At 39.8% G+C, this 26893-nt stretch overlaps 1 protein-coding gene across 1 annotated transcript; it reads left to right on the top strand.

The window, feature by feature from the left end:
* Positions 1-1241: 1241 nt before the first annotated feature.
* On the top strand, positions 1242-21589 carry DCLRE1A (DNA cross-link repair 1A). Its single transcript, XM_007941588.2, has 9 exons — positions 1242-1713; positions 4663-6348; positions 7706-7839; positions 9458-9576; positions 11602-11742; positions 14704-14849; positions 15823-15977; positions 19624-19765; positions 21429-21589. Exons 1-9 carry the CDS (start codon positions 1242-1244, stop codon positions 21587-21589), a joined length of 3156 nt encoding a protein of 1051 aa, XP_007939779.1.
* The last annotated feature ends 5304 nt before the right edge of the window (positions 21590-26893 follow it).

The raw sequence follows: 26893 nt of genomic DNA, 5'->3' as shown, positions 1-26893 counted from the left end.
TCGTTTTAAATTCCCGCTCTTAGACACGGATCAGCCGATTCGACACAGCACTGGCAGTGGGGAGCTGTTCCCGCCAAGAGACTAAAGGTAAAGGGGTAAAGATATACTAAAGGAAGAAAGCTTTCTAAATTGGAAGTGACTGGCCAGTTGCTTTGGATTATACACAAATACAGTATTTTGTCGCCCTGGTAATACTGAAAGTGCAGGCGCGAATAGATTGTTAGCCGAGCCGGGTGAGGGGGGCGCTGAGGGGAGCGGACACAGCTGGAGCGTGGATCCGCTCCCCCGGGGCGCAGGTGGTGTCTGGGCTGCGGTGAGGGTGCATGGGGGCTGCGGTGAGGATTCCAGAGGGCCCTGCCTCTGAATCTTCAGAAGGGAAGGGCTCTGACGCCTTTTTTTTCAATCCGGCCGGCCTACCATGGTTAAGAGATGGTCGGGACCCCACTGGCCTTGCAGCCTCCGCCATGCAAAAAGAAGGTAGAACAGATGGGAAGCGTCAGGCAGGTGAACCTCGATTTTGAGCTTGCTGAGAGTCTCGGCCACCATCACGGTGGTCCACCGCTATGGTCCAGAGTTTAGAGTGTGGCCACAGTACAAGCATGACTTCACATACTTGACTTTTGTTCATTGTACAGTGTTTATTCATTGCTGACGGAAGAAGAGGCTGGACTGACCCAGGAAACCGAACTGTTGAAGAGTCGCTGATGAGGGCAATTCCATTTCTTGCCGACTCCACTTCTCTCTGCTTTTCACCCTTCTTGTTGTGACTAGTATTACTAGTAAGCTGAAGCAGCCATTTACTCAGGAACCGTGGTGTGATTCGGACCATCCTTCAGTGGAAGGAGAACTGACAGCAGCTTCATAACAATTTCACAAACGTCATTCTTGGATGAAGCTGTTGAACCTATGCTTCCCGTTAGTGCTTAATTTTCAAAGTATTACTGATTCTTATTTTTATGAATCAAGTTCTGGTAAAGTCACACAAAGAAAAACTTCTCAGATGCTGCCCTGTGGTAGGTTCTCTTAATTTTATTGTGGTATAAATGGAACCACGTGCATTCTCAGTTGTAAAGTTTAAAGTCTGTTAATGTAGACATTACCATAGCTTTAGATTCTTTTCGAGTTAGTTTTCCATTATTTTAGTTATTTTTTCAGAAAAAGAATTCCGTTTAACATTTTTGTAACAAGAAATGGACTCCCAGTTAAGATTAGTGCTTCTTTACTGACACAATTATTTTGCCATGTTAGAAGACACTCTTTTGGACGAAGACATCTGGGAATACAAATCCAAAAGAAAACCAAAAACAGTACATCCAAACAATGGCTCTGAAAAGATTCCAAAATCTGTTGAAAAGGCAACAGAGGGGAATTACCAGTCAAAACAAAGCAGAAATAAAAAAGAACCGAAAAGGACCATGAACGCTAAAGAGAAGGCAAAGGACAATGAGATATGCCTTGGAGAAACACATAGTCAGACTTCTGTAGCTTCTGATCAGGATTCAAGTTGTGGAGATAGTAGTCAGCAGTCCCAAGATAAGACCACTCCAGCAAAGCGCCATAGAACTCACAAAAACAAACAAATATCCCCAAAGATACGTCCAGTTTATGATGGATACTGTCCAAATTGCCAGATGCCTTTTTCCTCCTTGCTTGGTCAAACACCTCGATGGCATGTTTTTGAATGTTTGGATTCTCCACAGCTCTCAGAAACAGGTAAGATCGCAGAAATAGGTACCACTTGTTGCTGAGTCAACCCTGACTCATGTCGACCCCATGTTTATTCTCTAAATAGTCTGAAAGGCCTGCATATCAGTCAGACATATCAGCTCAGTGAAACAAATAAGGCAAGCAATAGGCCAAAAGAGGGGTGAGACACTTTAAGTATAAGTGACTTAATCTGGAAGCAAACAAGGTAATATATTTTATTGGTGGTACAGTGCCTAAGGCATTTGACTGCTAACCACAAGGTTGGTGGTTCAAACCCACCAACTGCACTGTGGGAGGAAAATGGGGCAATCTACTTCAGTAAAGATTTTTTGTTGTTGTTATGTGCCGTCGAGTCCGACTCGACTCATAGCGACCCCCTCCTTGGGTTTCCGAGGCAGTATCACTACAGAAGTAGATTGCCCCATCTTCCTTCCGAGGAGTGGCCGGTGGGTTTGAACCGCCAGCCTTCTGGTTAGCATTCAAGTGCCTTAGCCACTATGCTACCAGAGCTCCCTTGGAATCCCAATGGGGGTTGCTATGAGTCGGAATCAACTTGATGGTAGTGGGTTTGCCTTTTTTGTGTGTATGTACAGCGGGTAGAAAGCAAATAGACAATCGTATAATTATAAAGGAAATTGCAAATCTGAAAACAACTACTTTTCATAAATGTTCATTGAGTACCTACTATGCTAGGTACTTTCATCCTGTTTACTTGATTCTCACAACCATCATGTAAGGAAGGTGGTATTGACAATTTATAGATGAGTATTCTTAAAAATTAAGTAACTTACCCATTTTGCCATAATTTATGAAACTATATAGAAAAATTGGAATATAGTCTGGTATTCTAAGTGTGGTCATGCTGTATTTGCCATAGGCATTTAACTACTAACCAGAAGCCTGGCAGTTCAAACCCACTAGCCACTCCTTGGAAGAAAGGTTGGGTAATCTACACCTGTAGAGATATTGCCTCAGAAACCCAAGGAGGGGTCGCTATGAGTCAGATCCCGTTTGATGGCAGTGAGTTTTTTAGTTAATGTATATTGTTGTTGTTAAGTGCCATCGAATCAGACCCAACTCATAGCGACCCCTCCTTGGGTTTCTGAGGCAGTATCACTATGGAAGTAGATTGCCCCATCTTCCTTCAGAGGAGTGGCTAGTGGGTTTGAACCACCAGCCTTCTGGTTAGCAGTCAGGTGTCTTAGCCACTATGCTACTAGAGCTCCCAGTTAATGTATAAGAAAGAGGAAATGGGAAGGAGTCTTAGGTTATTAAGATGCTAATAATAAAAATTTGCCAAATGATAACTGAAATACTGCTCTCTTTTGGGTCGCTATGAGTCGGGTCTGACTCGACGGCACATGATACCAACAACAACAAAATATATTGGAACATAATGTATGTGTCCTATTTAACATAGCAAATCCTGATTGGAATATGTAGAGAAGGGGTTGATGTGATGCCTCTCTCCTTTGTAGGTATCATATATACCACAGATTTTTACATTGCGAGATTTAGTATTCAGTAAGATAAAATAATTCCTAGTGTGGTTTCATGTTAATGAATGATTCTGAAAATAACTTCTTATTAACTCCTAGTTATCACTTTGAAGTACTGCATGAAGATGCACAAGAACTCTAGCACATCATAACTCCATCAAATGCTAAGTTTTGCTTCTAAGGTGTTTCATTATCAGAAATGGAAATTGGAGTCCCATGGGAACTCAGTGAAATGCCTTGTAGACGAAGCCCCTCAGAAAGATGCTCTATTGGTTTTTCACTGACTTCACTCCTTTGAATAGAATCTTAAGATGGACTCCTCGATAGTCCACAGATACTTTATGAGGCAATTTTAAGTTCAGTTTTAAGCAATGAAGGCTTCTAATGTAACTAACATGACTTCTTGTTTTGGGACAGATGTCACTTTTTTTTTTTTAATCTGAATATTAACATGTGGGGATGTGCTAAGATGATTTATAGAATATTTCTCAATAGGGTGGGGAATAGTTCCCAGATTATTAAAAGTTTTACTGTTAACCAGTGTAGGTCATTGGATGGCACAATTTATGCTTGACTACTAACATAGGGGTCACTATGAGTTGGGTCTGACTTGACGGCACATAACAACAACAACAACTACCTGAAAGGTTGGTGGCTCACACCCACGCAGCTCCATTGCAGAAGAAAGCCTAGCGATTCCCAACAATTGATAGCCAAGAAAACCCAGTGGACCGGTTCTAGTCTGTAACACACGTGGTCACCGTGAATCAGTCAGTGCAACAGCAGCAGGTTTATTAACCAGTCTATTAAATGGAATTTCAAATCTTAGAATCTAAAATGTTCAGTGTATGAACAGCTACTGTTATTTATTAATCTTATTGTTACTATTTTAACACTCATATGCAATGTATATGTAAAAATAATGGAATCTAATTCAGTACTACAATTATAAATCTTACTCCCTGACAAGATAAAAATTGGTAGTCTTAAAAATATAACTTTAGTTTTGTGTTTAGTACCAGTCCTCCTTCCTCTTTTATTGCCTGAGCGATACTGAATTAGTGAAATTGATGGTGACAATCTGTAGCACCTGTTTAGAAATACTCCATTCCAGCATGACTTGGGTTAATTTTTTGAAGGCACTCACATTTGTGGAAGTTACTTAGGAAAGGGGGAAAAAGGTGTTAGTTTTAAAATGTATTTTTTGAGAAAAGACTATGCGAAAAGAAATTGAAAAGAGTTTGCTTTAAAAATAAGAACAGCTCTTTGCAGAACTATACTGGATTAAGGGTTGACATTTTGCTTATCTTTTGATTCCTGTAGTTACTTGCTGTTTTAGGGTCTCAGAGTAGGACTGATAATTTTCCACTATATGTCAACTTACAGTGCTAATGCTATCAAAGCTTAGTCTCTGTTTTGATCCTCTAACACTTTTTTTCTTTATTAAAATTTTCAGAGTGTCCTGAAGGTCTTCTATGTACCTCAACAATTCCTTCTCATTACCAGAGATACACTCACCTTCTCCTTGCTCAAAGTAGGGCAGGTACTGATTCTTTTAGTAGCCCATCCCATTCAACAGGTGGTCATTTGAATTGTTCTAGTGAGATTAATTCAGACTTTCTATGTAGCCTTGAAAAAAGATGGTCTCTGAATCAGAAACAAATTGAGAATTTAAAAAATACTTCAAATGATCCCTTTTTGATGACACAGTGTCTGAAAAAATCTCAGTCTCCACCTGAAACTAACAAAAAGATTTCCTTTTCTGCAAATATTCAAAAGTCCCAGCAAGCTCTAAAATTGACTGAGTTTGTTAATAATGACCAACTGGTAGCAGTTGGCTTGCCTCTTGCTGATGAAGAATTAAACTGCTCAGAACACGTCCATTTGCCACTGCCAGAAAATGACTTCAGCACCTGTGAAATCTCCTATTCTCCACTTCAAAGTGATGAAGAAACGGCTGATAGAGATGAAAAGCTGGATGATTCACAACAGGAGCTATTTTTCACTGAAAGCTCGAAAGATGGAAGCCTAGAAGAAGATGACAACAGCTCTACTTTGTGTAAAAATCTCCGTGGTCCCTTTGGGAAGGGCCAGAAAAATAGCTGCCCCGAGGTGAATAGCTGCTTAACTCAGGATAAGTACAATGAAGAATTGTATACATACCATACTCTACCTGATTTATCTCAACCTATTTCCCAAAACAATGAGAATATTACTTTGTGTGATGATCCAGCATGTAGTGGTGAACGTTTTATGTTGTTTCCACCTGCATCACCAGGGGGACTTGTTGCTTCTAATTACCTAGTCACAAAAGCAAAACCTGATGAGCCGGCATTTCGCTCATCTCAAGCCAATAAATGGAAGCAGGCAACTGAAGAATCAACTGCTTATAGTCAAGTTTCTTTTTCATTACTTGGAAATGAAATATCAAACCCTTTGGAAATCCAGAGAGAAGAGCATCTTTCTTTCCATCTAAACCCAAGTAAAATGATAGAGTTATCAAATGAGAACTTTAATGCCAAGAGTAATACTAATTCAGTACGTTTCTGCAGGGAGGCATTGCATGGTGTGCTAGACAGTAACATTTCCGTTTTAAATACAGGAAATTTTCCTAGTACACCTGCTGCTTCTAAGTCTGTGAAAATAGTACCATCTGGTCCTAAGGGTAGTGCAAGACAGTCTTCTAACAAGGTAATGAAACAAATGGATATAGGTGTGTATTTTGGACTACCACCCCAAAGGAAAGAAGAGAAATTGCCAGGGGAAAGTGCATTAAAAGGGATGAACTTGCATCCAGTTGTTAGTCCTAATGGAAAGAGGTCCCAGCGGTGCAAGAGGAAAGCAGAAAGCTCTTTAAGTGATTTAGAATTTGATGCAAAGAATATAAATGAGAGTCAGCTCCTTGAGGAACTTTCTAGTGAAAGGTCACAGCGTCAGAGAAAGAGACGTAAAAAGTTAAAGTCACTCCAGGAAGGAGCATCTTGGAAGTCAGATCACATCAACAATACAGAATCTGGAACAGTCAAAGTCTTCGTAAAATCATCTGATGGCAGGCTGCAGAGGGGGTGTACAAAAATCCCAGGATTACCGAATACAGGAGGATTAAGAAAAAGGAGATGCCCATTCTATAAGAAAATACCTGGTAAGTTGAAATATCAGTACTTAATGTATTTACAGAAACACAAACGACATTTTTGACTTTCATGCTTGTTACCCGTGTGTGTGTGTATGAAACAACATTTTTTGGCATGTGTCTTTCGTGGGCCTCTAATAGTGGTGTTTTTTTTTTTTCCCATCTGATCTTTTTGCTCCATTCAATTCAGCAAACTTTATTAAGCATAGTCTACAGATAAGGTACTGCCCTGGTTAGGTAGCTATTACAGATCATAGGAAGATTAGTGAGAAAATGGTCAGGATCCAACTTCCTAAGGAAGGAGGAAGCGCATCTCTGTGTAGTAAAAGGCACTGTGAGAAATACAGAGTATGAGTAAGCTTCAGAAAGGGAACTAGCCTGAGTTACACATGCCATAACAAATGCCAAACATTTTCAAACATTAGAACTGAGTTTCTCTGCTTTTTCGTATTCTTGTAACTCCACTAGACCATCAGAACTCCCTCTATTTTAAGTGAGCCTAAAACTCGTAACCACATGTTGATAAGCCCCAGCAGAATTGTGAAAGTGTGCTTATTTACTTGCATATCACAATCACCTGTAGAACAATGTTTCTCAACCTTTTCTTCCTTACTGTTGCTTCTCTGAGGAGCCTTTTTAAGCACTTTGTTCTTTCTTTTCCTTTCCCCCAATGAAATGAAAACACTACAGATACACTGTTTATCTTTTGTTGTACTGTGGTCCTTTGGAGGGCCACAGATGGTTGTAATATCCCAAAATTTTTTGATCTTCCATTTGCCCCCTTGAGAGCAAATCAGCATGACCCTCACTGAAAATTCACATATTAGAAGAAAGCTAGCCTCTTCTCATTGGGTTATTGCAGACGTAAGGATTTTAGGAGCTAAGGATCATGGAAATATTGTTGTGTTGTTGTTATGTGCTGTGGAGTCGGAACCAACTCGTAGCAACCCCTCCTTGGGTTTCTGAGGTGGTATCACCACAGAAGTAGATTGCCCAACCTTCCTTCTGAGAAGTGGCTGGTGGGTTTGAACCTCCAGCCTTCTGGTTAGCAGTCAAGTGCCTTAGGCACTACACCACCAGAGCTCCTGTGGAAGTAGTGGGTGAAACAAATATGCTAATCATGTGTTTGCATCTTAGTATTTTGACTTGGTGCAGTTTTTCATAAAAAAATCTCTATTCTGAGATATTTAGCAGAAACTTACAAGACTTATCTCTAGTATCACCTTTTGCTGAATTTGTGGAGTGTAAGTTTTCCAATAATTATAAAGTTAAATTGGAAATGAGATACGGAGGGGATAGAGGGCTCCATATTTAAAATTAAACGGGACTCTTGCTCAGCCTGCTGTGTTTTGTGTTTTCATTGCAGGAACTGGCTTTACCGTTGATGCCTTTCAGTATGGACAGATTGAAGGCTGCACTGCCTATTTCCTCACACATTTTCATTCTGATCACTATGCTGGCTTGTCTAGAAACTTCACTTCTCCAGTGTATTGTAGTGAGGTCAGTTTTAATATGCCAAACTCCAAGTTTGTAGAAATGCCGATCATTTCCAAGCAACTTGGTTAAAAAAGAAAATATTTAAAATGATAAGATGTTTTTCTACTAGAAAAGACACAACAGATTCCAAATTGAGGTTCTATAATTAAATGAGTTACTGTCACCAGTTATAGTTGATTTTTTAAAAATATGCTTTATTATGTGGAAACAGTAGGTTAACTACTTTATTATGTACATAGAAACCTATGTTTCATTTAGCAAACATTTATTGACTGCCTGAAAAGATAACGCAGGGCAAAATACCTAACTTCAAGGAGCAAACAGCTTCCAGGGGAAACAGATCCACAGTGAAATTGTGATCAAAAAACAAATCAAATGCCCAGGGAAGGGGAGAAGGGAGTGCTTTACTGTCTAGGACTAAGGTTAGAGGAGGTTTCATGGAGATACCTTGAACCAGTTATTAAAAACTGAACCTTTGAATACCTGTTACTAAGTGCATTTGCTACAATTTCATTAATCCTCACAGCAGTCTGGAGTTACTCTCTTTATTAAGGAAACAACTGACGTTTGAAGAGATGAAGTGGTGTGCCCTAGATTGCAGAACCTAGTAAAGGCAGAGTCGGAATTTAAATGCATATTCTGATTCTAGAACCTCGCAGAGGAAGGAGGAGAGAACACTCCAGGTAGAGGGTAGAGTTTGTGCAAAGACATGGGTGCCTGAGCACTGTCTCCATTCCAGGCACCTCAGAGACGTTAGAAAGGCTAGAACAGGAGGAGTCGGCAGGCGCCAGATCGCAAAGGGGTTTGTATGACTTGCTGGGGGTGATGGGCTTTTCACGGATGAGGGAGAAGTAGTGTTGATGCTTAGCAGAGTAATGACGCAGCCATTCTAGAAAGATTGCCTTCTTGCCATTGTAGAGGGTTGACTTGAATCTGAGAGAGCAGGGTGTGGTAGTTAAGTTTGTGTGTCACCTTGGCTGGGTCTGGTTGAGTGTCTGGGCAGCTGGATGTAGTTATTCCCCATGGTAAAATTGGTAATCAGCTCCATGGTGGAATGTATTGGAGCAGATGAGTAGCTGCTTTAGGGATATGGTCTGCTTCCTGTATATAAGCAGCAACGTTGGGAATGGTCTCTAGCTTATGGCACGCTTGAAACCTGCATGTAGCTGTGTTGTTGTTCAGCAGCCTGCCATGCTCTGCTGACCTTGGGACTTAAAATGAATTTGAATTAATGACCTGCCATGTGGTTTGGTAACATCAGGACTGTGCCATTTTATTTGTCAACCTTGGGCTCGTTAGCTTCAGCAGCCAGTAGCTGTCTGAGTGAAGAGATGCCTCTAGCTTCAATGGGCTGGGAGCAAGAGGCAGAGCTGATGCCCAAGGTCAAGGGGCTTTCACACAGCCCCTAGAGCCTGGCACTTTGAATTCAGACTTAAAGCCTCCAAACTGTAAGAGAATAAACTCCTGTTTGTCCAAGCATCCCATTTGTGGTATATTCTTGTCAGAGTGGCACTAGGTAACCAAAACACAAGGAGACTACTAAGATGCTTTGACTCTGAACTAGATATGAAGTAAAATCCTTGTTTAGTGTTTTATTACATCAGCACGTCCTGTTTTGCAGATAACTGGCAATTTGTTGAAGAACAAGCTTCACGTGCAAGAGCAATATATCCATCCATTACCAGTGGACACTGAATGTTTAGTGAATGGTGTCAAAGTTGTTTTGCTTGACGCCAATCAGTAAGTGTTAAAGTTATCTCAGTAAAAGCCTAGTTTTTAAATACCCAAAAGGAAAAAAAGATGATGTGTTTATTGAAAAGGTTTTTTATTACAACTAAGTGCTTGGTATTTCTTATAACTTGAGTAAAATGTTTCTTCTTTTGAAAAACTAATGTACCCCATTAGAGAGCCAGAGATTAAAGGTAGAGTGTCCTTTAAATGTCCTCGCTCGGTCTTTTTCTCTGGTTTAGAGTGCTGTACTTGACATGAGACTCCATCTTACTGGAAACAAAATGAAATACTTCCACGGGTTGCTGCTGCTGTGCTTCACGAGATAACCTTTTGCCGTTTTCTTTAACATCATTTACAGAAATGAACGGCCTATAACGGAAATTAGAAGGATTTTTTTCTTTTTCGTTTAAGAAAGCCTTCAAGCTTTTGATACTCGAACCATGGAAAATTTTTCTTGGAAATGCTTCCCATTTTTTCCTTTTAATATAAAATACTATTGGCATTCATATTGTATAAGTGCAACTATCAACTCTGCTTCTGTGAAAACTAGAATATATTACTCTTTTGAAAATATGTATCTGGCTTTGATATACTAATATTTTATTAAGGATTTTTGTGTCTGTTTTCATGATGGATATCGGTCTGTAGGTTTTTTTTTTTTTTTTTTTTTTGTAATGCTTTTGTCTGGTTTTGGCATCAGAGTAATGCTGGCCTTGTGAAGTACTCTGTTTCCCTCTTTCTCTATTTTTTCAGTGATGTGTCAGTTGGTGCTATGTCTTCTCTATGTGTTTGGTAGAATTGCCCAGTAAAATCACTTGGGCCTTAATTTTGGGGATGGAGGGATTAGATGGAAGGATTTTAATTACAAATTTATTTCCTGTATTTTCTTAAAATTCAAAGTAAAGGGTTCGTGTGTTTTGGCAGTAATGTATAAGTCCCACTGTGTTGGAGTCCCCAGACCACCACCAGGCTTGCAGAATTCAGAAATGTTTGTGCTCACAGTTACAGTTTATGACAGTGAAATGATACAGATTACAATCAGCAGGGGAAAGGGTGCCTGGGATAAAGTCCAGGAGAAATCAGGTAATGATTTCCAGGAGTTCTTTCTCAATAGTTACGTGTTGTTATTAGGTGACAATTTGGATTCATAGCAACCCCATGTAACTGAGTAGAACCTGCCCCATAGGGTTTCTGTAATTTTTACAGGAGCAGATCGCTTGATCTTTCTCCTGCAGAGCTGCTGGTGGGTTCGAACTAGCAACTTTTCAGTTAGCAGCCAAGCATTTAACCATTGTACCTCCAGGGCTCCATAAGAGTGCTTAATTCTCCCGCAGTGATGGGTGACAACACATGCAAAGTGTTGCTCCACTGAGCCTGAGTATCTAGGATTTTTATTGGGGGTCACTCAAACAGGCAGAAGGAGCTCTGGTGACATAGTTCCTAAGGCATTTGACTGCTAATCAGAAGGTTGGCGGTTCAAACCCATCAGCCACTCTGCGGAAGGAAGGCCGGGCAGTGTACCTCCATAAAGATTTACTGTCTTGGAAACCCAGTGGTGGTTGTTATGAGTCTGAATCGACCTGATGGCAGTGAGTGAGTTTTCACCCAGGCGTGGAGCCCCTGCATGAGTGACCTCAGCTTCTCAGACTCCAAACCCCAGAGTAAAAACCAGGGTTCACCATAGATCACATTGATACATAAACTACCAGATCAATCTAATGGCTCGAGATGTGAGACATATAAAAACACTTTCATCAGACAGAATATTCCAACGGCTCAAAGCTCGTTTCCCAAGATCCAGTCCTGAAGGCAGGCCATGGGGCCATGCAGGCATTGAGCAACCCAGGCCTGCTGCACACCTATTTTTTAAATGATGTAAATTTCCTTCAGTTAAAGTGCTTTGTTTCCTCTGTGGTGCAATGCTGTGTCACTGTGATCAGCTAATACATGTTAATTTCTTGATATTGAAATAGCTCTTCTTCCTGTAGGTGATTTGCTTGTGTTAAAAGTATTTCTTAACATGTTTATGTTCAGCTGTCCAGGTGCTGTCATGATCCTTTTTTATCTTCCTAATGGAACTGTCATATTACACACTGGTGACTTCAGAGCAGACCCCACTATGGAACGTTCCCTCCTTGCAAACCAGACAGTCCATGTGCTTTACTTGGATACAACGTAAGAGAAGCTTTATTTGTGTACTTCCTTTTCCCACTGACAGGTTTGCGCTGTAATTCAGGAATAATTTGAGCACTCTGATTATTTCCTTAGGCAATCAAAATGATGATTTATTGTCAAGTATCATTTTAAGGCTATCAGATTGATGCTATTTAAAAATATGTAAGTCACACTTGTTCTTTACTCAGAATGGAAATTTGTAAGTGACAACCTTGAATTCCTAACGAGCTCTGGTGGAACGGTCCCTAAGGCATTTGACTGCTAACCAGAAGGTTGGTGGTTCAAACCCACCAGCCACTCTAAAGAAGGAGGACAGGGCAATCTACTTCCATAAAGATATACTACCTCAGAAACCCAGTGGGGGTCACCATGAGTCAGAATCGACTCGATGACGGTGGGTATAGATACAGTGGCATGTGCCATTATCTTTTTTATTACATTTTAAGGCACCTCATCAGTTTGTTAGAAATTATGTTAACTATTTCAGACTGTTTCAAGGAGAAGTTTATACAACATATTGTAATTACAGATGATCTTTCCACATCCAATTTTCTAACACACATTACTTCATGTAATGCATAAGGCATTTGACTGCTAACCAGAAGGCTGGCGGTTCAAACCCACCAGCCTCTCCTCGGAAGGAAGGTTGGGCAATCTACTTCCATAGAGATACCGCCTTGGAAACCCAAAGAGGGGTCACTAGAAGTTGGAACTGACTCGGCAGTGAATTTGGTTTTGGTTTAGTTTCATTCTACATAGCATTCTGAATTTCTCAAAGGATTTTTTTAGAGAAAAGAGTAAGGTTTTCTTTTCCTTTTATGATGTTAACCAATAAAAACATTTTTGAAAATTGGGAAAAATATGTTTGCTTGGTGTAGTTTATGCCTTTTTAGTGAAAAGATGCATAATTTTCCTCATGTGATTATGTGCGTGCAGATAGCTAGTAGTCTGGTTTTTATGTAAATCTTCTGTATTTCTTTAAGTAAGGATTCTTGTTTGTTTTGATTGTGATTTGGTGAAAGTTTACGGAGCAAATTCATTTTCCATTCAACAGTTCATATGTATTTTGTCTCATGACTTTGATGGCAAGCCCCATAATGTAACAGCTCTCTTCCCACTTCCTCCTTGTGGTTACCTTTTCCCTGTGTCCTCCTTTCCTATGCATTCCTGCCCTCTGAGCTATCTCCCTGTGCAAACATGGCCCTCCTAATTTCCCATGGTTGATTGTTCTAAGGAGTGTACCTATCTGCTGTAAATGCTCACCTTATAGGCCTATCCACTGTCTGCCTGGAAGCCACAGGAGTGAGGTCAATTCCAGGCCCGAAGGGTGGCTGGGGGCCATAGTGTTGGGAATTTCACTGGTCTTTATCGGACCAGTAAGCCTGGTCTTTGTTATGATTTTGAGTTTGTTCCACGTTTTTCTCCCACTTTATCCAGAATCTTCTATTTTCATCCCTTTCCAAGTGATTGGCAGTGGTAGCTGGGTACCATGTAGTTCTTCTGGTCTCAGGATCACGTAACTGAGGTTCACGTGGTCCACTAGTCCTTGGACTCATTCTTGCCGTGCATCTTTGATTTTCTTCATTCTTCATTGCTCCAGACAAGAAGAGACCAATTGTTGCATCTTAGATGGCTGCTTGCAAGCTTTTAAGACCCCAGTAGCTACTTACAAAAGTAGAATGTAGAACAATGTTTTGTGTAGTACGTTGTGCCAGTTAATCTTGATGTCCCCTGTGACCATGGTCCACAGCCTGCAGGCCCAGCAACTCACTCCCTCAAGGTGTTTGGCTGTGGCTAAGAAGTTATCATAACTCTGCCCTGGTAGCTCTTTTATATATATGAGCGTTCTCATAGCACATACAAATAGGTATGTAGAAATATCGTCTGCCAAACATATATGATCATGGGTATATTCTTTTGCATTGATGTACCTGATCATTTAATGGCTAGTAGTCTTAGGGTTATTTGTTCACTGTGTGTTTTTATCTTGAGATGGCCCCAGCTGGGTCTGTTGTATTCCTACCTTACTAAATAAGAAAGTTTTCAGTGCATCCTAAGAAGAGAAGGTATCAACCACTTGAATATTAACTGTTTGATTTTAAACTACTTCATTAAATTCACATTTAATTGCTTTATTGAAATGGGATTCTTCAGTCTAAATGTAATCCTATCAATAGTATTTTCCTTGATAGTGATAAGGGTTTGTTTTTGCTTTTTTTTTTTTTTAAACAATATTGACATTTGAATTAGTTCATCATTAAAATAGCCAACTGGCTGGAAATATTCTTTGAGAAAGAAAATGTTTTCAAAAAGGCAATTTCATTATTTAAGGGTGATAAACCAAAAATAAAATAACCCACCAAACTCACTGCCCTGGAGTTGGATCCAACTCAAAGCAACCCCTCCGTGGGTTTCTGAAGTGGTATCACTACAGAAGTAGATTGCTCATTCTTCCTTCCGGGGTGTGGCTGGTAGATTTGAACCGCCAGCCTTTTGCTTAGCAGTCAAATGCCTTAGGCATTATGGCAACAGAGTTCCCTTAAGGGTGGTAGAAGAGGTTTAATGAAAAAGATCCATTGAAAACTTAAAATTCCATCATAAATTACCAATAGCTAGTAACACCAGGAGCTCTGGTGGTATAGTAGTTAAGACATTTGGCTGCTAACTAAGAAGTTGGCAATTTGAACCCATCAGCTGCTCTGCGGGAAAAAGATGAGGCAGTTTTCTTCTATAAAAATTTACAGCCTTAGAGACCCTATAGGGCAGTTCTACTCTGTTCTAAAGAGTCACTAAAAGTCAGAGTCAACTTGATGGCAGTGGGTTTGGTTTTCAGTGGCAAACCACAAGCCGTGAAACTAGTGTTGTTAATAAATGATAATGCTGTGGTGAGTAATTAGCATCCAACTTAATGCTGTGGCTTTCTTACTGTTCTTTTAGTAAGCGCCATGTTTCCTTCTACAGGTATTGCAGCCCAGAGTACTCCTTTCCGTCTCAACAAGAAGTTATCCAATTTGCCATCAACATTGCCTTTGAGACTGTAACTCTAAACCCACGTGCTCTTGTTGTCTGTGGCACTTACTCTATAGGAAAAGAGAAAATCTTCCTCGGTGGGTGGTAGCTGCGTCTAATTTATATTAATGTGTTATAAAGATCAGATTCTCTTTGCAGAGAATCTTTCAATCTCTAATCTTGCGATTGATATATATTTCCTGAAATGGCTAAGTTTTATCTTAGAAGTTGCAGAAAATCTGGTAGAGTTTGATACATTTAAACATTTGATAAGTGTGTTTATGTTAAACTTTATAGCTACAAGATGTTTATAGAGCAAACATTGATATATTAGTACTTTTAACAAAGTTGGAAAGATGACTCAAGCACGGCTGTAGAGCTGTGTTCCTTGAGGTTAATCATCAGTTAATTATTTTAGAGAACAGCTATAATTGTTGGTTTCTAATAGACTTCTGGGTGTGTAACTGTATAGCTCATATAGATAGTGTTGTATTATTTTGCAAAATAGTTTTATTTCTTTTTTTGCTTCTAAAACCTTCTTAAGGAGCCCTGGTGGTATAGTGGTTAAGCACATGCCTGCTACCTGAAGGATCAGTAGTCGATCCCACCAGACCTGGTGATCTTCTCCTGTAAAAATTACAGCCTGGGAACCCCCCCGGGGGGGCAGTTCTACTCTGTCCTGTAGCATTGCTGTGAGTCAGAATCGTAGGAGTCGATGGCATATAACAAACAAAACCTTAAGTTTGGTTGCATGTGTCAAACCTTAAGACTTAAGTGATAAAGCCAGAGTTTTAACTCCTCCAAATTGGGTTCCTTCCTTTGTTCTACGCCCTTCTATGCATCTTTTATTTTAAGACAAATAATAAAAAACTTTTACTTTCTCATAATATATTCCACACAGTTTGCCAACAGAATTACTCAGTCTTTCTGAGATGTTATGATAAAAAGTATGAATGTTCTAAGTGTCTTCTTATTAGGTAAATTCTATTATAATTATTTTATATGTTTTAACTTTATTATTTTTTTCATAATCTATAATTTTTCTATTTTTAAACTTTTGCTTGGCTGTAGCCATTGCTGATGTTCTGGGTTCAAAAGTTGGCATGTCCCAAGAAAAGTATACAACATTACAATGTTTGAATATACCAGAAATGAATTCCCTCATTACTACAGACATGAAGAGTACGTGGGTTCATCTGCTACCAATGATGCAAATTAATTTTAAGGTAAGATGGGCAATAACAAGTGTTGGTGAGGATATGGAGAAATGGAACCCTCCTTCATTGCTGGTGGGATTGTAAAATGCTACATCTGCTTTGGAGAACAGTTTGGCAGTTCCTCAAAAAGTTAAATATAAGGAGTTGCCATATGACCAGCAATTCCACTCCTAGGTCCATACCCAACAAAAATAAAAAAATATACATACATGTTCTTACCAGTATTATTACCCAAGAAGTAGAAAGAACCTGAATACCCATCAACTAATGAATGGATGAACAAAATGTGGGTCTCTCTATACAATGGAATATTATTCAGCCTTAAAAAGGAATGAGTATTGATAATATCTACAACATGGATGAACCTTGAAAACACGATGCTGTGTGAAAGAAGCCAGACACAAGAGACACATGTTGGATGATTCCACGTACATGAAAGGTCCAGAAGAAGCAAATCCATAGAGGCAAAAAGTAGATTTATGGCCACCAGTGGTTGGAGGAAGAGAGAATGGGGCACAGCATTTCTTTTTGGGGTGATGAAAATATTCTGGAATTAGTGGTGATGGTTGTCCAATTTTGTGAATACACTAAAAAACCACTGAGTTGTACACTGAAGGAAAAAGAGAGATTGATCGCGAGGCTAGGCAGGAAGGTTGAAGGATAGACTGTGGCTGTGAAGAGAAGCCAAATGCATTGGTGGTCATAGTTGGGGGTTTGTTGTTATTGTTTATATCTATGAGATAAGAAATATGATGTGAGGGAAAGAAGTCAATAGATAGGGAAAAACTGAAGATACGTGGGACAAAGAAATAATTAATGAAGTGTGGTTTCTGGGAAGGCACGTTAAATAGGAAGACGGCCACTGCTCCTAACAGTCCCTCCCAACCTACAACTCTTACAGACTTTTCTTTTTTTTTTTGTATTACACATTGTTTTCTTTTAGAGATCATATATTTATAAATTCAAACTTGTGCAAGAACTAAATCATCAAACAACTACAAACTCAAGTACAATTATTTTTATATAGGAATTCAAATTGGTTTTAACGACACCAAGAAATATTCCTTCTGAACCCTTTGTTTTCTTTCAAGACTAGTGTCCTTGAAAAAGGAATGATCTGGGTCATTAAGTCTGTGTTGTTTCTGGATTTGTCATCTGTAGCTACTGCCTTCAGTAGCCCTTCCCTTTCCTTCTCAAAGTGACCAGATACTAATGACATTTTTGAAGATTTCTTATCTTCGAAACACATATGGAACAGAAACTGATGGCTACCCAAAGGCTATATTTTAGTTAGTAATTACAGCCAAGATTTTACCAACCAAAAATAGTTTCATTGCATCAAAGCTAATGACCTGTTGTGAAAACGTCAACCTAGTAAATTTTTCAGAGTTTCTGAGGTGCACTTGAAAGCCTTTGAAACCTCATAAACCCATTCGCATTATCTGGCTCAACAGTTGTGTTCGTGTGTGTGCTGTGTAGTTGACTACCACCTCTGATTTAAACTTGGTTGCTGGAATGTGGGAAAACCTTACATAACAATGATGCTATTGATAATTATTCATGTGCCGAAAAATAATCGGTGGCACATGCCAAAAGCATTTTTCTCACCAACTGGGTGTCAGTAGCAGAGACCAGTCATTGGTCAGGGATTTTATGTCAACGAATTATTCTTACCAAATTCCTCATGAGAGTAGTCCTCAAATTGGTTAATGGATCACTAGTGGCCATTTGCAATCTTTTCCAAGTTTAAGCTTACATGATAATGTCTTTTGTTTTTGTGTAGGGCACAGGTTAGTGATATTTTTATGTTAATTTGTCTCATGAAAAGCAGAAATTATTTCTCATTCAATTCTCCTGAGTGATTTTGCAGAGACAAATAGGAATGGGCAGCAATCACCAGTAATTGCTCTGAACCTCAGTTTCCTGTTTCCTTTCTTGAGGGGGAGGGGACAAAAGAAGGAGGCTTAGTAATGAAGCAGGTAACATTGTATTAGTTAGGTCCTAAACTAACCAAGACCAAAACTAGATTTTCAGACCCAGGGATAACGTAAACTTTTTTTTTTTTTTTTTTTTTTTGTGGCCATGGTAGTTGGCAAGACTGTTAATGGTCAGTGTTCCTGCAGTGACTTCAGATTAATAAAAGATTGTTTTACACAACAGAGAAATCAAGGAATTAATTCATTAATGAAATACAGATGTGTTGTAATAAACAGAAAATATTCAGCCTCACGCCAGTAATCCAATCACAAAAACAAAGACGTGATGATGTACTTGTCTTCTACCAAATGGGCAGGCATTTTTACAAAGGCACTATCCCTGTGATGAGAAAAGTCAGACAAATTGGCATGTTACACATTTTGAAAGTAGTATGTGTTAGGAGTGAACCTTGTAATTCAACGATTCCACTTCTAGGAGTTTCTACTAAAAGCCTGCTACTGGATGGCACATAACAACAACAACAACTTTGTAAAAAGGTCAGTCTATAAGACTCTAGACACTGATGGTTTTGTGTAGGAGGAGAGGGAGAAAAAGCTAAGAAAGGGGGGTTGTTTTCTGTTCAAAACAACACAGGAGATGGGGTTTTTTGGCCGTCTCCCTTCTAGGCTGTAAGCTTTGAGAAGGGGAGGTTGTGTCTGTCCTCCCCAGTCTGATGCCAGCATAATACTGGAAAAATATCGAATGAATGAATGAAGAGGTGCATGGATGAATAGATGGATCTTTATGATTTCTTAAGAATTATATACCAGCGTCTTTTAGAACACGTTAATACTTCAAAGTATATATGATTAAGGAAGAAAAAGACACTTTGGGAAATTCCAGAAGGTACTGTGTACAGTTTAGGTTTTTTTAGTTTTTGAATAAAACTAGAATCTTATTACAAACTCACGCTTATCTCTGGGTTTTAGTCTTAAGACCAAAAGTGTTACGATTTCCTGTATCCCTTTTGCCATTGTTATCTTTAATTGGATTTCTCTTACCTTTCAAAAATCGAACTTTGATCAGTGGTTTTCCGGAGTTTCATCAGATGTCACCATTTATGATCACTTCAGCTTGGGGAAGTTCTTTTGTAGTCAAGGTTTAAAGGGAAGGATGTTACTTCCAGTTAACAGCAGCGTGAGAAGTTTTTAACTTCCTCTAGTCTGTGTTCAGAATATCAAAGGAGGTAAATATCTGGGAAGGGTGCTGCTGTGAATCCTTACAATGCACGTCTGCATTGAGTGCACCGCTGCTCTCACAAGACCATGTCTGTCTAGATCTGTCAGTCTTCTGTCGGTATGTGTGCGTGGAGATAGGTTTGGACTGTACCAATGGATTGTACCATTACTATTTCTATGTAGTGGGATTTGGAGAGAGAGGGTGCATGCATTTGTTTTATTTGTAGCTATTTATTTGTTCAACATACTTATGTTTACAGTTGCTCCTCTTACTTTTTTTTCATGCTATTCTTAAGTCTGTTTAACTTCAGATAAATAAAGGCGAAAACTTTTCTTTTCAGAGATTTTATTTACTAGATTCATAGCACTAGGTTGTTTCCTGGCTTAACAAGTAAAAGCTCCTTAGGCTGTGCCAATGCAGCCTCTTTAATCAATCTGTTGTATTCCACAAAGCCCATCTTGATTGAGCATAAAATCAAAATGCTATTTTTATTTAACAGGGTTTACAGAGACATTTGAAGAAGTGTGGTGGGAAGTACGATCAGATCTTGGCCTTTCGACCTACAGGATGGACACATTCTAACAAGTTAACCAGAATATCAGATATTATTCCTGAGACGAAAGGAAACATTTCCATATATGGTATGATTAATAAATTCTCTCATTTTTAATGTATATAATTTAAATTTTAAAAGGAGCTGTAAAATTGAAATTCAAGAAAAATGGGCACTGAAGAATCATTTGCAATTGAGAGTTTAAATCTGACTCTGTACTCTCTACCTGTATCTTTAAGATGTTGTGAATGGTTATAAAGGAGCATGACTATAGTAAACAGTGGAGAATGCAAATCATTACATTGTTGATCAGTGATGCAAAAAGGATGGGAAGGTGGCATCTTCCAATCTCCTCCAGCTTCACAGCGGGGACAGAGAAAAAAATCAACAGCAATAGCCCATGGCTGATTGCTATGAGATGAAAATCAGACATGCTACCACCCACCAATCTTTTTACCTATTCTGAGACAAATTGTCCCTCCCACAGCACTCTCTGCTTCTCTGCTGGGTTCAATAATTCGTTACAATGGCCACACAGAACTCACAGACGATTATGGGGTTTATTAGGGAGGTAGCAGATTACTACTCAGGTGCAGGAATGCACAGCGTACAATTATTAAATCCGGACAGGTTCCCCTCGGCCATGCCTGAAGGCACGTCTCTCTGGCCCTTAGCTTCTCAGCCTCACCTCTGCCCTGTTCAGGCAAGTGTTTCAAAACTCTTTCAGGTCTGCTGATAGGTGCACCCCACTCTGCCAGCAAGCCTCCTGCCCATAGGCACTCAGTTTTCTTGCTTCGTGGGCCCATGAGTCCACTGCTCTGTCTTGCTCAGTTCTGCTTCTGCCATGTTCTCAGTGCAGGGATCTCAGGTCCAAAGATGTCCTCCACTCCTAGCTTCTCTCTCGATGGCAGTGCGACCCCTTCTCTACCTTTCGAAGGGTTCATTTTAAGCCTAGCAGCATGACAAAACTGACTGATCTCACATTAAGGTTCCATACACCTTATTTCCATGGTCCCACTCCCGCAAGGGTGCCATGTATCTTATTTACATTACTAACAAGCTATCCAGTCCCCTTGGTGGGCCACAAGCACCTTATGTTTGGATAGTTGCACCCCGTTGTCTGGGCGAGTCACAAAAACCCTAACTAGAAGAGCCGTACTGAGTAGTTCACTCACCACAAGTGATGCTTAAAGGAAATTGTAGACCTGCTTAAAAGAGGTGCTGCGGTTACATGCTGGACGGCTAGATGACTGTGAGACTAAAAACAGGAAGATGCTGGATTGGATGTGGTAACAACCAGAGATAGAGATGACTTTAATTTTTTCATCTCTTGGGGAAGATTTACCATTTCCTGCAGATGTTAGCTTGTAGAGGCCTTTTACACTATGGGCTGATTGAAACATTTTTGATGAGTCACTAGACCGGTGATGTGAGTGACTTTTAACCACTGAGGACCCTCTATCTCTTTCTTTTATGGGCTTGATCTTCAGTGAAGATGAAGAAGAGAAGTTATAGCGTGTGTAGCTTATTTTTGTGTGTGCAACACTTACTTGATGTGGAATCTGCTTTCTGGTGGTGAGAGTTGAGAATCTCCCACTCATCATTCTTCGACTTTTTCAGAATTTCTCTTTTCCTGAAAGCCATAGCTGAACAAGGTGCCTAAAAGGAAGAATTGTCTGAATAGAAGAAAGGTTACAATCAGTAGGAATCTCTAAACTGGCATATTATTAAGTATCTTTGTTGTGTTGCAGGCATCCCTTACAGTGAACATAGCAGCTACCTAGAGATGAAACGTTTCGTCCAGTGGCTGAAGCCCCAGAAGATCATTCCCACCGTAAATGTCGGCACCTCGAGAAGTAGGAGGACCATGGAGATGTATTTTAGAGATTGGAAGTTGGAAGCTGGATATTGATGATACCTCATAAGATTGAGAGATAATTAAGTAACTTTAGCTGTCATGTGTTAATAGTTAAATCTTTAGTTAGGTGAAAGACTTTGTCACTTCAGGTGAGAAACCTCATGAGGGTCACTTGTGTAGCTTATTTTTTCATTGATGTTTGGATCACGTGCTCATGGTGCTGGGTGGCTCTCAGCGTGGTCAGTGATCACTGACACTGGGCCTCCCTGGCATCCTTAATGCCTTGCCCCTCCCGGTGGAGGTTAGAGAAGGAAACAAAGGCAGGTCCAGGGACCAGAAGGGTTCATGACAATAAATAAACTAGATTGAAAGCATTATATAAAACTTACTGTGTATCTTTAAAATTATTGAATATGGGGCCTACTTATGGGCTAAAACTTTTATATGAGATGTATACTTAAATAAAAAATGAATCCCAAATTTGCTCTAGTGTCTTTTGGGTTTGGGTTTATAATTGTGACATTGGTCTTAGTTATCTGGTAACAGGAGTACCACACAAGGACGGCTTTAACCCATTTATTCTCACAGTTCAGAAGGCTAGAAGTCCAAACTCAGAGTCCCACTCCAGGAGAGGGCTTGCTCTCTCTGTTAGCTCTGGAGGAAAGTTCTTGTCTCCTTTCAGCATCTTTGGGCCTGGCATTCCTTGGAGATCTCCATGTGTCTTGGCATCAGCCTTCCTCTGGGCCAAAGAGGTTCCCAGCACAGGGACCCCACGTCCAAAGGGGGTGCTCTGCTCCTGGCTCTTCTTTCTTGGTTGTAGTGGGTCCTTCTCTCTTACCTCTTGTAAGATTAAAGGTGATGCAGGCACTCCCCAAGGAAACTGCTCTTACATTGGATCAGGGCTGTGACCTGAGAAAGGGTATGCATCCCACTCTCATCCCCTTACGTGGATTGGCTGATCACATCATGGGGGACGATTACGTCATTACATAACTACCAGATTGCATCATTACGTAACTGCCGAACCACTGAGAATCATGGCTCAGCCAAGCTGACACATATTTTTGGGAGACACAATTAAATCCATGACAGATGTTTAGCATTTTTATAAAATCTCAATTATTCAACCTTTGACCCTGAGAAAGATGATTCAAAGAGCCTACAAGACAAGCACTCAATAAAGGATAAGAAAAGTTTACATAAATTGTGTTTATCTGAACTGTTTACTCAAGACTTCAGATAACTAAACATTTAGATTGCAGTGTTTTTTTAAAAAGTATGGCTGTAATTAAGGATCTTGCTCTCTCTAACACAGATTAAGTAGTTAATCCAAGTGAACGTTTTGGGCCAATGAGTGTTAAGTCTGTTTTTTTGGGGGCGTCTAAATAAGGAAATGTCAGCATAGTGGTATGCATGTGTAGTTATATGTATGCTAGCATGAGCTGTGGCAAGGAAATTAATTTAGGGATTTCTTAATGTCATGGAAAATTATTTTCAACTCCAGAAGGGTGATATTCTTCATGAACTTCCTAAGTTTGGATTTTACTTTTTTACGGAGGTCTGGGTTGTAGGCATCACATTTAGGGGAAAAACTTTTGGAAGGCACACCAGTGATAAAACCAGTTTTTAACTGTGTTCTCAGTTGACTTCAATTATAAATTTAAATAACTTACTTTCAATTGATGATTTAAACTTTTTATGAGTTATTGAGAATTATGATTTAGAAAATTTCTACATAGTCTACAAATATAGATGTTTTGATATAGGGGAGATGTCAAGTAATTTAGAGTCATTTTGTTATTGGAATCATTTTATTCCCTAGTATTTTCATTAAGATTTTTTTATGATTTTAAATGTTTTACTTTGGAAATCCAGGCTTGTTATTCTAAGAGCAGCCTCAGCCTTTTATTAGCCTTTGTAAACATCTTTCCACATGAGTTTCACCATTTCTGGCAACTTGGAATGATTTTGTTTCCCTTATTGCTATAGAATATGCAAAACCTAATTTACGAGCTGTAACAAATAATTTTAGATACAAGCCACATTTACAATCAAACTTTACGAGGCTCTTTTGAGAGCTGTATGCAAACTTTTTAGTTCCATTACCTAACACTTTGGTAGGTAAAAATTTTGAATTTAAAAGGAAATTGAAAGGAGAAGAAATCTACCACCAACCTGTAAGATATGAATGCTAGCTCCTTAACATCTGAAAAAATGTATAGAGAAGTAATAGAATGCAGTCAACATGGGTGAAAGTGTGACCCCAGGTGTACCCTGTTATGTTTATTCGGAACTCTTCAAAGAGCTCCTTCACACGCTCACCTGAAATTGTCCATTGTTTTACTGGGAACAATAATGCATAATAATAGGCTGATTTCAAGTTCTCATGATTTTGATGTAACAGGAAAGCCATTTTCACTTAATGTCTGTGCCTTTTAAAATCTAAGTCATCTATCACCTGTATTTAATAATGCACTAAATATGACACGGGTTTTCAGAGCAACTAGTTTATCTAGATACTTGGTTCGGTTATACAGTTACATACCTGTAGGTTAGATGCATTCAGAATCTCCTTATTTAATCCTAAGGCACTTGACTGCTTACCAGAAGGCTGGCGGTTCAAACCCACCAGCCACTCCTCGGAAGGAAGGTTGGGCAATCTACTTCCATAGTGATACTGCCTCAGAAACCCAAGGAGGGGTCACTATGAGTCAGGGCCGACTCAAGGGCACATAACAACAACAACAACCATCAGTAATAGACTAAGAAATTAGGAAGAGAATCATCAGGTACTAACTCCCAAAATGGTCCTGAGAGAGGATTGACAATGGCTTATAACTTAACTGGTGGTTCGTTAGTTCGTTTAGTTTTGATCTTAGAAAAATACCAAAAAAGAAGTTATTTGAAATCAGTAGGAATAATCATTATGAAAGTAGAATGGTGTCTGATCTGAATAGTCAGAAGCTTTTAACTTGGTAATCATCTTAAGACTCCAATTCTACTTCATCTTACCTTTCCCCTTAGTACCCACCCCTTCCTCCCCAAAGTAACCATCTTTTTGCATAATAATTAATTTCCCTATGACCTCACGGTTCCACTTTTTATAAATCAGTAATTTATAAAACATTTGTACGAAGTGTTGTTTTTTGTAACATCAAAACATTATTTCCTTAAACAATCATAGCAGGGCAGGGCGGGAGAGGGGCCTATGGTGGAAAATTGAAAAAGGCACTGCTTTTAAAGACTGACCCTGCACTTTCATGACCCTGAGAGTGGGCGCTCCAAAATGTTGTACCTTAAGCACATGTCTTGCCTCACCCTAGTGATTTTCAAAATAAAATATTGTTATAATTTTGGTTTTGTATGTATTGACACATACATATCTGAATTCAAGAAAGTACATTTTAAAGGACCTCTGGATTCGTCAGTATAGAGCTGATTGTTGTTGTTATGTGCCGTCGAGTCGGCCCCAACTCATAGCGACCCCTCCTTGGGTTTCCGAGGCAGGATCACTACGGCAGGATCACTACGGCAGGATCACTACGGAAGTAGGATTGCCCAACCTTCCTTCCGAGGAGTGACTGGTGGGTTTGAACCGCCAGCCTTCTGGTTAGCAGTCAAGTGCTTTAGCCACTATGCTACCAGAGCTCCTATAGAGCTGATTAGTACCGATTTATCTGAAGGCCAAACCCCAGATTCCTTTGAGATCTGGATTCCCAGCGTACTATAAACACATTAAGGCCAGCGCCTGTATCTTACTCATCCTTATGATCGAGTGCCTCTTCAGTGTCTGGCACAGAGACGGTAAGAAGCAGTAAATAACTGAGTCTTGAGTACACAGTGAAATTTTTGTCTACACCCTAAGGATTGACTGCCAATATTTTGTGTGTGTGTGTTCCTCAAGTGCGAATAGTTTTATTCCAGGAGAATCACTGCAAACTAAAATGTATTAAAACTAAAGACTCAGCTGCTTGTTTTGTTACATTAAAATGTCTGTTACTTAAGTCCAATTCAGTGTAGGAACAATTTAGAGAGTAAGCTGCATCTTTTTTCTTTATCAAGATACATCACTTTAGTTTAATTATCACTAAAACCAGGCAGTAAGTTTTTAAATCCTCCTTCCAAGAATTGACCCTATCAGTCAACATCGTGTATTGATTAACTGCTATGTGCCCAGACTGTTCTTGGTATTATGCAGAAATTATGATAAGAATAATTCAATATAGCAAGGCTTTATTGAGTGTTTGTTCTGTTCAAGGTGAAGGGGATACGAGCATGTGCTTTTTTAGGGGATTCATTCGTACGTGAAATAGTCTCAGACATCAGAGACTCAATAGGGAAGAAGCACCTGTCCTGAGGAACCACACCAGTTAAACCACGAGAAGTGATATAATGCTAAGCAAAGTGCCATGGAGGTACTGAAAACAGGGGGATTCATTCTGATCGGGCAGGTTAAGGAAGGCTCCATAGCGAAGGTGACTTTCAACGAGAACCTTAAAGACGAACAGACTTTTCATACACTGGGGAGCAGTCCGAGCCAGCAAAGGCCTGGAGGCGTGACACGAGGCATCAGGTGGGAGGAGGAACCCGGAGCAGCTTGGAGTGTGGGCAGGTGATGCTCAGGCTGGAAAGGATAGCTGGGAGAACATGGCACAAACCTTCAAAGTCCGCACTGAAGAGTTTACAGGGTATTCCGAAGAAAATGGGATTTCCTGAAGATTTGGGGAGAGTGAACATGTATGTGTTAGAAATGAAGTGTAAGTGAACATTTTACTTTATGTGAAAGTATACATGTGTGAATGTGTGTTATATAACATATATACATACATACATACCCGTTACTGTCGAGTCAGTTCCAACGCAGCGACCCTAGAGGACAGAGCAGAACTTCTCCAAAGGCTTTCCAAGGCTGAAACACTAGAGAAGCAGCCTGCCACATCCTTCTCCCACAGAGCTGCTGGTTCGGTTTTACATACACGCATAGGATCGCTTATCCTTCATTTCAACCTATAAATAGATACTTTTACGTATTTCATTGACAGAAGCTTGACTGACAGAGGAACCGGGCCTTGAGAAACACGTTATAACGTCATATTTAAGGACATGTGTGAGGCAGTGAGGTAGTGAACTTTAAGGCCAGGGCCTTGCCTTTGGGGAACTTACTCATAAGTTTCCCTATGGGTCTGTCGTTGTTGTTATGTGCCATCGAGTCAGACCCGACTCATAGCGACCCCTCCTTGAGTTTCCGAGGCAGTATCACTCCAGAAGTAGATTGCCCCATCTTCCTTCCGAGGAGTGGCTGGTGGGTTTGAACCGCCAGCCTTCTGGTTAGCAGTCAAGTGCCTTAGCCACTATGCT

Source organism: Orycteropus afer, unplaced genomic scaffold (genome assembly GCF_000298275.1).
Source record: "Orycteropus afer afer isolate SDZICR_OR568_19922 unplaced genomic scaffold, OryAfe1.0 scaffold00082, whole genome shotgun sequence".
In the NCBI taxonomy this organism is placed as follows: Eukaryota; Metazoa; Chordata; class Mammalia; order Tubulidentata; family Orycteropodidae; genus Orycteropus; species Orycteropus afer.
The sequence above is the reverse complement of the archived record's forward strand: the minus strand, read 5'-3'. Positions and strand labels throughout refer to the sequence as shown.

Coding starts and splice junctions, on each gene's coding strand:
- DCLRE1A (XM_007941588.2), top strand. CDS start 1,242: ATGTTAGAAGACACTCTTTTGGACGAAGACATCTGGGAATACAAATCC. Junction 14,850..15,822: donor AAAAGAGAAAATCTTCCTCG/GTGGGTGGTAGC, acceptor GCTTGGCTGTAG/CCATTGCTGATGTTCTGGGT. Junction 15,978..19,623: donor TGATGCAAATTAATTTTAAG/GTAAGATGGGCA, acceptor TTTATTTAACAG/GGTTTACAGAGACATTTGAA.